Here is a 14,772-nt window from a genome sequence, read left to right as displayed (position 1 = left end):
TTATTAACCTTTATATTAATCTTTGCAAATCGCTTGCACGCTTCACAATGAATGTGGCTAATGTTTACACTCAGGGTACATTACGGCATGTTTTCCATAACGTTACGACGTTCTCAATATAATTCATAATCCCACGTTTATAATGAACAACGCGTTATGGTTATTGTGTTATTAAAAACAAGGCAACACTCCACGTGTGTTGTGTCAAAAACGCCCCCAGAACGGAGGGGCGGGGTGACCAAAGCTCATTATCATTTAAAGTCATATGCACTGAAACGGCGTGCTGAAAACAGAGCTGTTTTTGAGCAGGTAAAATTAGTGTTTTCTTAAAATACTAATGAGAATTTTTAATAAAAGTATATTACAAAGTTTTCATTTAGACCCTAAAGATTCATATTAACTTGTACAAAAATGGCATTATATGACCCCTTTAAAGTTCTACAAGGTCAATGTTGCTACCCTTTATGCTAGGAGTTCAGCAGTTATTCAGGGGCAGCCTTGACTGTTTTTCAGGTGAGTGGCATTACTCCTGAATATGCATTCACTAGTGTTTAAGCACCACCACTTGCGGTCAAGAGGAATGAAACAGAATGCTAGATACCTAGGTAACTGTGGTTCTGGGAATTCCAGATGGCCGCCAGAGTTATTTGAAACTTGGAATGCATGAAAAAGACATACAGAGGCTGAACATTGAGCTAATGTGGCTATTATCCTCAGAGCTCAGCCTACATCACTGTGATTTTGTTGGTATATGCTCTTGATCTATCTAGCTGGTGCTGCGATAATCCACAAGTGCTTAAGCACCACCTCTAGTGGTCATCTGGAATTCACAGAACCACAGTTACCTTTGTAACTAGAGATACTTGCATTTGTATATGTGTCTGAAGGAATATAAAGACATCTTAATGGGTCTAAACTCCTGATGAGAAATAGTCCTGTCTCATAGCAGTGGTAGCGTGCATGCACCAACTACCTGTGTATGCGCTCACAGTTATACGAAGTATACTTTGACAGGCTCACGTTAGACTGTACACAGACACGGAGCGGTAGCATCAAAATGGAAGTATACCTAAAGCTTAAGATGCCGTTTTGGACCGCTTTTCTAAAACGCTCTCCTAACTGGATGAATTTGAAAATGCTTTCTTCACATTGTAGTGTGGATGGGGAAGACGGAGATATCTGAAAACTATGACATATTTGTTGCCATGTGATGCAGTCATGTGATCCATTCAACCCGAACAATCAAGATGGCGGCCCATATTGTGCCTGCTATTGACATTGAGAACATTGTTAAAGATGGTCACTTTCTACAACTTTCACAATACATTCCATCAAAGGTGATGCAAAGTTTACTCAGAACTGCTTTCGCGCCACAAAACACGAGGACAACTGCGTTTCAGGCAATACATGAACGGCGATTTTTCACATGTACAGTTAGGGGATTTGAGAGTTTTCATATGTTTTAGTGTGGTCTGAGAGCATTACTAAAACAAAAACGATGTATTCAAATATATCTGGATTAATGTGGATGTAGCCTTAGTGAACATTACATTTTTTTTCCCCATACATTGAAAGTCAACTAACTCACCGTGTAACAAAATCTTTAGTGTTCAACAAAAAAGACAAGTGTCATACAGGTTTGGAACAACTGTCCCTTCAAGGAGAATCATTAGCCTGTCCAACAAAGCAATTTTGTAGAACAGAATATGTATCAAATTAAAATATTACAATCTTATATAAGTGAGGTTCTGTCTTTGGTAGAAAGTTCTGGAAAAAATTAATTATCTGTATTTGTCCAGCAGCTGGAATATCAATCATATATGGAGACTGGGTCACCTCACCTTTGATTGCATCTTGGTGTACATCTACTTGGCTGGCAGGTATGCAGGGTAAGTCATCAGGGCTCAGGACCGCAAGATGGAGGGAAAGCTCAGGAAAAGAGTCTTCATTAGCATCAACTTCAGAGCCAGTCTGAGTCCTGCAGGTAAAAGCAAGAAAGAACAAATATTAAGCCCTTTGCCTCCTCAATCACTCATCACCTTTACACCCGTTTGACTCACCTTTAAGCCATCCCAGATGTGTATACCTTTCAGTTCTAATGAAGAAGGAAGTGAAGATTTTTATAAGGACATTTCAGCTATTTTTGTCCATACAATGCAAGTAAATGAGTGCCATCAGGCTGCTGTCTGTTTAACGGTCCAAAAGGCATATTTAGGCAGCATAAAGGTAATCCACAGAACTCCAGTCGATCAATTAATGTCTTCAGAAGCAAATCGATAGGTTGGTGTAAGAAACAAATCAATGAAATTGTTTTTATCTTTAAATCATTGCTTCTTGACAGCACTTTATTGCTGTTTGAAATGGCCTAACTCTTGTATGACGTTCATTCCTCTGTTGCATACAAAGCACATGCTTCCAACTTCTTGCTTGAATGCACCATTGTGCTTAAATCATGCAACTGCTGGCAGGAAGTGATTTTTTAAAGTTATTAAAGTTTTAATTGTCAACTTATTTTTACACAAACCTATCGATTTGCTTCTGAAGACATTAACTGATTGACTGGAGTTGTGTGGATTACATTTATGCTGCCTAAATATACCTTTTGGACCATCAAACATACAGCAGACTGATGGCACACATTTACTTGTATTGTGTGGACAATAAGAGCTGAAATGTGCTTATAAAAATCTTCACTTCAGTTCTGCTGAAGAAGGAAAGTCATACACATCTGGGATGGCTTAAAGGTGAGTAAATCATGAGGATTTTCATTTTTGGGTGAAGCTGCGATGTACTTTTGCCATCTATGGTCCTGAAAAGGTTTAGACTTCAGATAGTGAACACAAAGCACCCCGTTTTCACTTTAATTTAAAGCTGATGTATGTAGGTTCTGCAACACTAGCACCACAAAGCGGAACTGCAAAAATAAACAATGTTTTCAAAACAAACCCTCACCTGCAGTTGTTCAAACTGTCAAATAGGGTCCAAGCGGGTCACTCGAAACAAACACAGGAATTTGTAAAGTGCCACAGAGGAGCAGTTTTCACAGTTTTTGAGAAAATGTACCTATGAATGGCTTACTTATAGCTATCTCTGCATTTTAAGCTGGCATAGAAGAAAGTATTTTAACACTGAAAAAGTTACTTCAGCTTTAACATTTTTGTTAGTTATTGGTTGTTGTAGTGATAATGACACGCACTAACTGCTGAGTTCACATAATGCACTGTTCAAGTGAGGCTTAAAATTCCCTTATTTGCATAGTAAAATGTCATTAGAATTGAATGTGCTCAATAATCAAACGATCGCATTCAGGCGATGTAATCGCTCCTCATTTGTGTTTTTTGTTTACAGTTTTATTGTAGGTCTACCATTTTAACTTTACAAAAGTTTACTTGCATTGTCCAAGTCAGAAACTTTTAAAATAAAAAAATGAAGGGTCTTTCATTGAAATCGTATTATATTGTGGGTTTCACATCTTAAATGTATATTATTCATGTGTGTATTAATTTTTAGCTTGCTTGCTGCATATTCAGTTATGAACCAAAATATTTACAGGTAAATGCACGTATATCATCATTGACATAAATTACACACATACCCGTATACTATGATTATTTGTGTTTTCACTGCAAAACAACACAAAAAAGCTGCAAATGGCATCACAAGTTTTGAGAAAATCTGCAGCAAATTCAGTCATAAAAACAACAACAACAAAAAAACCTCACATTAGCTTTAATATCCATTTCCGGTGATCTGATCACAAGGGTGCATTCATGCTAAATACAGGTGTAAACAAGGCACAATGTACAAACACAAAAACTAACTATTCTTTTAAATACCAGATGTAAACAGGGCCTTTTCTCACATCAACACCCCCTCCCCCTGCATCGAGAAGCCCCTGAGAACACACATTCATGCTATCTGCTTTTATTAGCATTCATTTATCTTCATCAGAGGACACCGAGTGTGTACGTGCATGCATGCGTTTGTAAGTGTGGGTGACACAAGGCTGGCAGTCCACCAACAGTTTTGGGTTGATTCCAGCATCCGACTGCACAATTGGCTTTCAGGTAGCTTGCTGTTGCCTCACCGTTTAACTGCAACCAATTAGCTTCACCAAAATCAACATTTGACAACATACTGTACCTGATTCCTTCAAACTTTATTTTTGTCTTGTTTTCCCAGTAACACTAAACATCCTTATAACAAGTAGCGATTCGGAGTGCGATTGTTCCCGGTGCCTCCCACAGAGTTGGTCTGGTTTCACACTCACTTGATTCTATCAAACCCTGTTCCATTTGCGTTCATCTTACATCATCACAAACACGCATGGTGAACACAATGCGACTCGTCGTACTTTGTTATTTTGGTGCCATTATGCACAGCAGAGTGAACGACAACTGCGTATTTGTCCGCTTCATGGCGTATCTCATCAGGTGTCCCGGGGAAGGCGGCTTGCTACTAATTGCAAACTGTTTTTTGATGAGATAGTTGATTGCAAGGAATTCAATTGCATCTTTGTTTACACTGCATGCTTACGCACCTGTCCAAGGTGTCGCCACTGTCATCTCCTATTATACCCTATATTTCTAACCTATAATAGTATTTATATATAGTACTTATAAGGTGTATAGATAGACAGACAGATAGACAGACAATATGTATAGTGTTGATTGTACTTGTGTCATTGTGGTGTCATTACTTTTTTGGGACTTTCAGAAATGTGTGGATCCTCGTTTGTTGTCGAAACTAATAATGTCTTCATCGGCTAAAATCCATGGCAGGTTACTTTACTTCCTGAACGAGTATGCACCTGAGTCCGAGTTGCTTTCACATTCACGCGAATCGCACTACAGTTCCATTGCAACCGAACTCGGACAACCTCCTACATGTAGTCTCGGATTCGGTACCGCGGTGCGCACCCCGGTCCGCATGACAGCTTTCACATTTTACCAATTTTTCATGCGAACCGTGCTCTGTGTATTTTCTATTGTATTGTATTCAGTAGGTAGGGGATTGGTATTTCTGCCTCACCTGTGGGGGATATGACGTCACGACTAGTCGACTATTATAAGCACATGTTAAGGTGAAAAAATGCTGACAATTTTCATTTTTGGGTGAACTATCCAGTTTACTATCTAACAAGTGAAAAAAACATTTGTGCATGAGCTAACACGAGCAGTGCTACGAGTTTTGGGGAATCTACATCTCTGCACCACACGTCTTGCTGGAACGGGTCTCCTGAGATGAGCTGTGCCAGACGCATTCTCTCTGTGTTAATTAGTCTTTTGGTTAACGACTCCTGTGGCACAGAGGCAGTTGCAACGCAGCTGTCAGGAGACTGGCTAGTGATTAAAACATCTCACTAAAATCTCTTCTTTCCTCAACCTCTCTTTCACATTTGTTAGACAGTGTTCTCACACTCCATGAGTTTTCCACAACCTTTCTAGTAGAGATGTGCACGAGGAATCGAGAAGTCATTCTGTACTAGCTAGTCGCTACTCTAAAGTTGCAAATTTATTTCAATTTGCTCATTTGCCTGTCATGGGCAATGCTGAATTATCCTGTACTTTCTATCTGGATCTCTCGAGAAGGATATAACTGCAGGCAGAGCTCCAAACTTAACACTTTCCCTAACCATGTGTTGGAAGTGACACCCCATTTTGGAGTTGGGGCAACCCCACCCCTTCTGGAGTAAACAAGCCCTCTTTTGGAGATTCCCCATTACAACTGAGTCCACTGGGGGCGCTGTGAATGTGTTGTTGTAAAGTGTGGCATTTCTTTTATTATTTTGATTCTTATTCAATTAGACTATTTATATTCGGTTCTTGTTGAAGTCATGGATACCAATGGACAAGGATCTGTTTTTCTGGTGGAAAGAAAATCCTAAGTGGTACAAGAAACCCAAGCTTAGCAGACCGGTATGTGCGTTAAATACTTGTTCATAGGCAAAGCACATTTTATAACCATTAGTTTTTCCTCAATAATAATATGTGAAGTGATAACAATTGTTTATATCTGTGCATCATCCTCTTGCTATCAGTAATGTTTTCTAATGCAGAGTTTACACTACACGATTTTAAGCCCAATTTTTGCTCACCGACAGTTTTGTGGAGATCGCCGACAAAAGCCCGAAATTGTAGGCAAATCGGAGCTCGCTCCCGTGAGTGACGAACGCAATGTATGAACTATCAAAGACGCGATCTGAGAGAATTGCTGATGCGTCGCCGATGTCAGCGAGATATCTAGAATGTTAAATATCTTGACCTGTCTGTGATTCCAAAATCGCACAATGTGAAATATGTTTGGACTGAATACAACTGCAGCGTTGACCTAAAGCCTGAGAGCAAGAAATGGGGCACGGAAAGTTTCAGTGGGAGGAGTCCTGATGTACCTGCAACAGAACATCAACTAGCATGGCTGCGATATCAAGAAAGTCTCATTGGACTGAAGAAATGGAGGAAAAATTTGTGGAACATTGGCAGGAGCAATGCCAATGTTTGATGTTTCATCTGAACTGTACCACAACGGTGGAGAAAGAGAAGAGTTGGAGAGAAATTGCAAATTCTCTTGGACAGTCAGGTAAGCAAATAGGTCGATTTTTCAGTACGAGCTGCTTTTTCATATTTTAACCAATAAAATATTAAATTAAATACATACACATCATATTATGAAATTCATAACATATGATCATGCATTTGTTTTCATATCTCCTATCACTTCTCACGAGTACTCTGTTGGACTCCTTAATTTGGAGTCCAGGCAGAGTCGTCGGGGATTCGTCAATGGTGAAATGTTTTGTAAAGTGATTTACACGAGGAATCGGCACCCCATCGCCGATTCCTCATGTAATTTGAAAACGCTACGACTTGTATGACAAGACAGACAGTTGTGTAATTTGAAGACGTTAGTGATTAATGGATCAGGACTTTTAAAAATCATTTCATTTCGAATCATTCAGACCACGATTTGTGAACTGATTCATTGCAAAGAAGGATATATAATATAGATATACTGAATTTATGACAGGTTTCACTCACACGTCAAATTCCTTTTCCCTGAGAATTTCCTTAAATCTCTTCATGAAGATTCTTTCACTCTCCGCAAACTCCACAAAGCCTCGATCTGAAATGTTAAGGCAGTAAAAAAAAGTTAGGCAACAATATTATTATTAATAGTGGCGCTCAAAATTCCACAAACATGGTGTTATGACAGAAGCAAAAAACAAATAAAGGCCATTTTCACACTAGAGATTTTGCTGCAGATCAAAGTCTGTTTTATGTCATAGTTTGGTTTGTTTTCTTGATATTAAGGGTTTATCATGAAAGGGGTTCACAAGATATATCATTTTATATGAAAATTCGAAATTGCGGAGAAGCAATATGGGTGATATTGTATAATGTTGTATCGCTGGATTCTGTATGACCCAAGGAAGGGTGTAATTGATATAGGGTTCAAAGCAATTGGTCCAAATGTGAAAACAGTCTTATGTCCATTTTCATTGTTTCTCCTTATTAAAACATAATGCCCTTGCAACATATAGAGACTTGTACAAAGGCTATTGACACATTTTGGTGAATGATACATTAAACACTGAAGACATGAAAATGTCTGTGAGGCCATCTTGTTACTGACATATATGGCAGTTTCTCTCACCCTGCGACTCAGGCGTGTCAATCTGAGAGCTTTGACTTCTCTCTCGTCGTCGCTGTTTCTCATCCTCCCAGATGGCCTGGAGACCCGGGTTCCTCCCAATCTGATCTGAGCACAACACACAGGATTTAAGCACACACGCATCAGCGCCTCTTTTACACAACCATCGCACACATAGTTGGCAATGCAGCCACACAACAGCTCTGTTCCTCGGCTCCAAACCCTAGTGAGCTGGCTAACTGTCTACTTAAGCTGGGGAGATGTCACGTTCAAAGCGAGGAATTAATACAAATGGCGGTTCCTTTAAAGCAAGTCAGTTTAATAGTCATCTTAGTAATGCCCCTAGGAAGCTATTTTCTATGTAGGCAATAGGCATACAAGTACAGCTTAAGGGCGTAGCAATTTGGTTCGATTCATTAAACCGAATTCACCATTCGATACTCTCACAATACTTTAAACAAAGCCTGAATCAAGAAAGGTTGAGCTTGAATGTTTTATTATTATTATTATTATTTTTACTACTACTACTACTACTTTTAAGACATATACAACAGTACCTTTCCTTTCCTTGTAAAAATAAAAGGGCAATGGTGACACTAGAACAGAAATAATAATTACATATTCTACATTATATTCCCCCATAGTATTATTCTAATTGTATTCAGCAATACATACCTTAGTTAAATACTGCTATGTGCATTTTCCATTTTGATTTGTAACTAGTAGTCACTGTACCCCATTTCTCTGTTGCAATCGGGTTGACGCCTTTGGGCACGCTCATTCATTCAGTGATGTTTAACGGAGACTCGCTTGTGTTAAAGACAATCAGTATTGCGAAATCGAAATACGTGCCTGATTTGTATTCATAATAATTATACATTATTAAAACATAGAAAATAAATGAAAAATATATTGTCGTTAGGAACAGCGTGCATATAATGCCTTAAAATGTTGTCTAGGTAGGTAGCTCAATAGGTTTTGTAACAGAGCCAGTATCCACATCTCTCTCCCAGTTCTTAGTTCAATCCTTACTCTCAATATCAAGCCGGTTCAGAATATCAGCAGCCACGGCATCAACCTCCAGTTCACACACACTAATGCGTTTGACCTCCTCTAGAATCAGAGAACTGCAAAACACAATTACACGCATATGAAATAAAGGCAAAATGTAACATTTTAGTCTTGAAACCAATTTCGTATGGCATCAACATGCACACACCCACACACCTTGGTATGTTGTCTTCCTCCCAGCGAGTGCACATTGTGTCCCTCAGCTCACTGTCATTGAGTTTGAACGTGCAGGGACTCTTCCATGGGATAGTGCCATCCACCTTACTGGACGTATGCTCGCCTTGTAATGAGAGAGAGAGAGAGAGAGGGGAGAGGGGGAGTGAATTGTGAACTTTTGTAGCAAATATTTGGTCTTTATTAATTCAATTTATGAAAAGGTTACATTGGAAAAATTATATGCTTAAACAAATGGTCAAATTTAGCAGAATATGTCGTTAGCATTTGGAAATTTCAGGCAGTTTACTTGCATTTGCCATGTTTACAGCTGTAGAAACCAATCACAAATTTGAAAATCCACGAATGCGCATGTCTCACTTTCTTTTCTACTTGCCTTTCTATCACAGGTTCTACTCAGATGAAAAAACACAGGTGCACTAACTCTGCTTGAAGAGGCTAATGCTGTTATGGCTGACTACACACACTCTCAATCATGTTATCTTATAAGGCTCTTAAACTCCAAAACACCTTTTGTCTGAGGAGATTTGCTGGGGGAGAGTGTGTGTGTGAGAGAAATCTCCGGATGGACGGGATTTCCTGGTGGGTCATTAACTCTGCAATTGATGTCAATCTCATGCTGGGAGATATACAAACACACATATGCCCTGTTCGAAGAGGACGTTATGGAAATTGGACGTACTTTGTGATTATAATCCCTCCCAAATCTAACAGGTCTGTGTTTTTCCTCACACTACCTCACAAATTACTTCCACTATCTCCAGAGTAGGGCTGCGGGATTTGGATGCAAATTCATATTGCGATTAATTTGAAAAATATTGCTATTTGAACTAATAATATAAACAAAAAACTACATACTAAAAAATAAAAAAATTCAATAAAATGTACTTGTGTAATTTTTAACAAAACAAATGTTTTCAACTTAAGAAATTGGTACTTTAATTCATCAAAGTGGCATTCAAATTATCACAATGTATAGACAGGACATTAATAACTGAGTAAGGCCTGCACCCCTGAGTCTTCTATTTACTGTTGTACATAAAACTGGTGTTGAGCGGGTAGAATTCAATGAAGCTGTCAGCTGAGGACATGTGAGGTGTCTATTTCTCAAACTAGAGACTCTGATGTACTTCTCCTCTTGTTTAGTTGTACATCTGGCCTTCCACATCTCTTTCTGTCCTTGTTAGAGACAGTTGTCTTTTGTCTTTGTAGACTGTAGTGTACACCTTTGTATGAAATCTTCAGTTTCAAGCATTGGACAGCCTTCATTAATTAAAACAAATATTGACTGATGAGTTTCTAGAGAAAGCAGTTTCTTTTTGCCATTTTTGACCAATATTGACCTTAAGACATGCCAGTCTATTGCATACTACAGCAACTCAAAAACAAACACAAAGACAATGTTAAGCTTCATTTAACAAACCAAATAGCTTTCAACTGTGTTTGATATAATGGCAAGTGATTTGCTAGTACCAAATTATCAATTTAGCATAATTACACAAGGATAAGGTGTTGGCTGCTGGAAATGTGGCCTGTCTAGATTTGATAAAAAATGAATGCCACTTTGGTGAATAAAAGTACCAATTTCCTTCCGAAACAGCAAAATCCGTGTATTATTCCAAACATTTGCCCACCAGTGTGTATGTATGTGTTCGTAATATATATATATATTCGTAATATATATATATATATATACACACACACACACACACACACACACACACACACACATATATGTAGAACCATTAACTTAGCAGGGAGTCTAGATGGTCAAGAGATTAACGACCCCCCTGCTGGCAGATGCAAATGTGCGCTCTGCGTCTCACCCATTGCCAGCAATTATGTAAATGAAGCTTATACCTGAAAATCTTTGGAAAAATCAGCTAGTGTGGTATCGGCTTTGGTTACAATTTCTGAGATCCCAATCCCATTTGAATCAGTACATGAAATAACAGATGTCAACTATTTGTTAATAACTGTAACGCAAATGTTATTTAGAATGATAACCCCAACTTAATAGCGCTATAAACTCGTGGTGTAATGGTTCTTGGTAAAAAAAAACAACAACATATGGTTCTCCTTCTCTCGGTTCAGTAAGCGTTTGCACCACGATTCATCTAAAGTCTAACAGCGCATCTAGAGCATACGGTTTGGTGAAGGGAAGCACAGCATCAAAGAGAGGCACAGTTGCAACCTCCTCCTTTGAAATTCACTTTATGTTGATGCATGCAGCATAATAATGCAGGTATTAAGCTAATATGTTGATTTAGTAATTAGAGATAAGTGTTTTAAGGACCCTACCAAAAATTAACCATGGTTTTATTATAATAATATTTTAGTAACCATGTCAATATCAGAACCATGGTTTCTGCCAATAAACAGCAATTAACCAAGGTTCTCCTACAGTAAAACTGTAGCATCCATATTGTAAAGATGGTTTTACCATAGTAAAACCATCTTTACATTAACCCTGACTGTATGGTCATGGTCAATTTTGTGGTTACTATGGGTTTACTACAAATACCATGGTGAAACTATGGTTACTGTAGTAAAACCGTTTTGATGTTTGGCTCGTTTTCCCATTAATATATTAAATTATCAAGTTAATATTACAAATAATTGGCCCGTAGACACGCGCTTGAAGAAACACACTTTATAATATTAAGAACAGATGACAGAAAAGCGTCTATGCGCATGTATGTTTGTTCAGAGGCGTGCAGTCTCGTGGAATACGTGCATGTAAAAGGTTCACACTTTCTTTGTTTCTATCTTCTGATTTTTGTTTTGCAAGAACAGTGTCGTCTCTGAGTGCTGCAGATGACCTCAGATATCTCAGCTCAGGAGGTGTTTTGAGATCAGTTCACTTTATTTCCACAGAGTAGTTCATTGTGAACGCAACTCTGCAGCCTGTAAAATTATGCAAAATATACAAAATAATACAAACACGTTCACCTCGAACCATGGTTTATATTTCAGTGATGATTATTATCATCATTATAATTATTATTTTTACATTTATAATTGTTTTTAAGTCTTCATTTGTGTAATTTTCTGGCCTCATGTTTAGACGAATACTTGCCTGACAGTAAATGGAAAGGTTATTTATACAGGCTATATATTATTTGTTTTATCCCTTCGTTGTACTAATTGCTTTTTCGTTTAGTTTGGAGTGCAATTTCACAATTTCAGTGCTGCCGGCACTGGGGAGCTACAGTTCACTGAGGGAACCATGAATGCCAACATGTACTGTGACATACTGAAGCAGAGCATGATCCCTCCCTTCGGAGACTGTGCCACAGGGCAGTATTCCAGCACGACCCCAAACACACCTCCAAGATGACCACTGCCTTGCTAAAGTAGCTGAGGGTCAAGTATGTCTCCAGACCTCAAACGGAAGGTGGAGGAGCACAAGGTCTCCAACATCCACCAGCTCTGTGATGTCATCATGGAGGAGTGGAAGAGGATTCCAGTGGCAACCTGTGAAGCTCTGGTGAACTCCATGCCCAAGAGGGTTAAAGCAGTGCTGGTAAATAATGTGGCCACACAAAATATTGACACTTTGGGCCCAATTTGGACATTTTCACTTAGGGGTGTACTCACTTTTGTTGCCAGAGGTTTAGACATTAATGGCTGTGTGTGGAGTTATTTTGAGGGGACAGGAAATGTACACTGTTATCCAAGCTGTACACTCACTACTTTACATTGTACAAAGTGTCATTTCTTCAGTGTTTTCACATGAAAAGATATAATCAAATATTTACAAAAATGTGAGGGGTGTACTCACTTTTATGAGATACTGTCTGTCTGTATGTATACATATATATATATAAAAAAAAACAAATATTGCAACAAATTTACTTGATGATGAAATTTTAAAGACGAACAATTTAAAGTGAACGATTTTGGCTCAGGCTTAAAATTTGATGGTCGTGACCTCGCTTTTTGCACTGGGGCATTGTCAAGCTGCAACAGAAGAGGGCCTCCCCATACCATTTTAACAAAGCTGGAAGGACAGAATTCACAAGCAATTCCCTTTTGACCATATAGTATAGTTTCTGTCTGAACCCTGAGCAACTCAAGGACCAGAGTCGGACTCTTGCTGTTGCATGTGCCTGCTTGCGTTACCTGTTGTGGGACTCTTGCGAAACTTGACAGCGGCAAGATTGATCATGTTCATTCCGTAGAGATTGTAATCGATGAACAGCTGCAGCAGGAAGGGAATATGAGCCTCGTGGGGCTGAAAACTCTTGTTCATGACAGCACCGCCCTGCAGGAGCTCACACACCCTACAGACACACAAAACACATACACACATACACATTCAGAACTTAAAGTAGATCTCCAGGGCCAGGATTGAGCACCTCTGGTGTAAGATAAGTGAGAACAGTGAATCTCTCGGAGTTCAGGTGCACAGCTTCCAGTGAGTGGTTAATGGCTTTAAGAGCTAAAAACAGACACGCAATCTGCTCAAGATGCATGGGCCACCAGGGCTATTATCTGCAGCGCATTCAGTCAAAAAACACGTGGGCTGAGTAACCACAACCTAAAGTAAACCCTTGCTACACATTAACCACACATTTACAATACTGTGCAAAGGTCTTAGGCACATCAGAGGTTTCACAAAAGCATTATCTTAAGATGGTTATTTATATCTTCAGCTTTAGTGTGTCAATAGAAAATATAATTGTTTGACTCCCAAACATTACCTTTGCAAAAAGAAAATATTAGAATAGAAGAACAGGGAGCCATGCAACAGATGTCATGGCCCCCATAATACCCCCCACTGAACATCGTGTCAGTCTGAGATTACATGAAGTGACAAGCAATTGAGACAGCCTAAATAGAAAGAACTGTGGCAAATTCTCCAAGAAGCTTGGAACATCCTTTCTGCCAACAACCAAGAAAAACAGTCCAGGTGTATCTAGGAGAATTGGTGCAGTTTTAAATCCAAAGGTGGTCACACCGAATACTGATTTAGCTTTTTTTATATGTTTACTGGACTTTGTATGACATTAATAGTTTTCAAACCTCACTTAATGTCATTATTTTTGAAGACATCCTCAATATGCAACATTTTTCACAAGTGCTTAAAACTCAAAACTTAATACCCAATGCAATAAAAGCATTTATTGAAACCAAGCTGCAAAAAAAACTCATTTTCTACTTCCACGACTACCCTACGTCACTTGGGGTACATTAATTCATGACCACCTTTACAGCGAAAAAAAATCACTGCACCCTTGGCCCCGCCCACTGATGCTTCACTTCGGAAACAATGAGAAAGCAGGACTGACAGGCCTCACTATTCATGGACTATTTTGGATTTTTATATATATATATATTCATACGCCATTTATATTAAGGCCAAACCAGAGCTTTTCAAACAGAGGGCTAGAGACATGTAATGAATCACACGCATTAGCGCATGAAATTTGACACTTTACGTAACAAAAACTGACACATTTAAGTACTGAAATTTGCAAAATGATGATATTGTACAGCTGTACATTTTGGTATATCGTCCACCCCTACACACATCTAAACTCAAGCACACGGAGCACACACCCACATGCCTTTCTCACATAATGAGCAACAAAACCCAGATTGTAATGACTCACCTTTTGACCATCTGAGGGTTGTAGAGGTAAATCTTCATAAAGGCTTTTTCCTTCATATGGAAACCATAAAAAGGCCTGAGAAATCAGTGAGATCTATGTTTAGGAAAGGTGCTTGTCAACTAGCATAAGCTCCAAAATAGTCTGAGACCATTAAAGAAAATGCTTAATACAATGTTTTTAATAACAATCTATCAGCACAACAAATTTTTTACATTAACGGAAATATTTCCTATAACGGGGCATGTCCCCCTTTTGCTGT

The 14,772-nt window shown here is 38.7% G+C and overlaps 1 protein-coding gene across 1 annotated transcript in view; it reads right to left on the bottom strand.

The window, feature by feature from the left end:
* rev3l (REV3 like, DNA directed polymerase zeta catalytic subunit) overlaps nucleotides 1-14,772 on the bottom strand; it is a 94,163-nt gene that overhangs the window by 39,274 nt on the left and 40,117 nt on the right. Inside the window, exons 4-10 of the mRNA XM_052095249.1 lie at nucleotides 14,514-14,588; nucleotides 13,021-13,181; nucleotides 8,878-9,001; nucleotides 8,683-8,777; nucleotides 7,654-7,758; nucleotides 7,038-7,122; nucleotides 1,842-1,978 (exon numbers count right to left, since the gene is read on the bottom strand). Of these exons, the coding sequence (XP_051951209.1) occupies nucleotides 1,842-1,978; nucleotides 7,038-7,122; nucleotides 7,654-7,758; nucleotides 8,683-8,777; nucleotides 8,878-9,001; nucleotides 13,021-13,181; nucleotides 14,514-14,588 (782 nt within the window). The remainder of the gene's footprint in view (nucleotides 1-1,841; nucleotides 1,979-7,037; nucleotides 7,123-7,653; nucleotides 7,759-8,682; nucleotides 8,778-8,877; nucleotides 9,002-13,020; nucleotides 13,182-14,513; nucleotides 14,589-14,772) is intronic.

Source organism: Xyrauchen texanus, chromosome 28 (assembly GCF_025860055.1).
Source record: "Xyrauchen texanus isolate HMW12.3.18 chromosome 28, RBS_HiC_50CHRs, whole genome shotgun sequence".
Classification (NCBI taxonomy): Eukaryota; Metazoa; Chordata; class Actinopteri; order Cypriniformes; family Catostomidae; genus Xyrauchen; species Xyrauchen texanus.
Note: the sequence above shows the minus strand (reverse complement) of the source record. Positions and strands in the feature narration are given on the sequence as shown.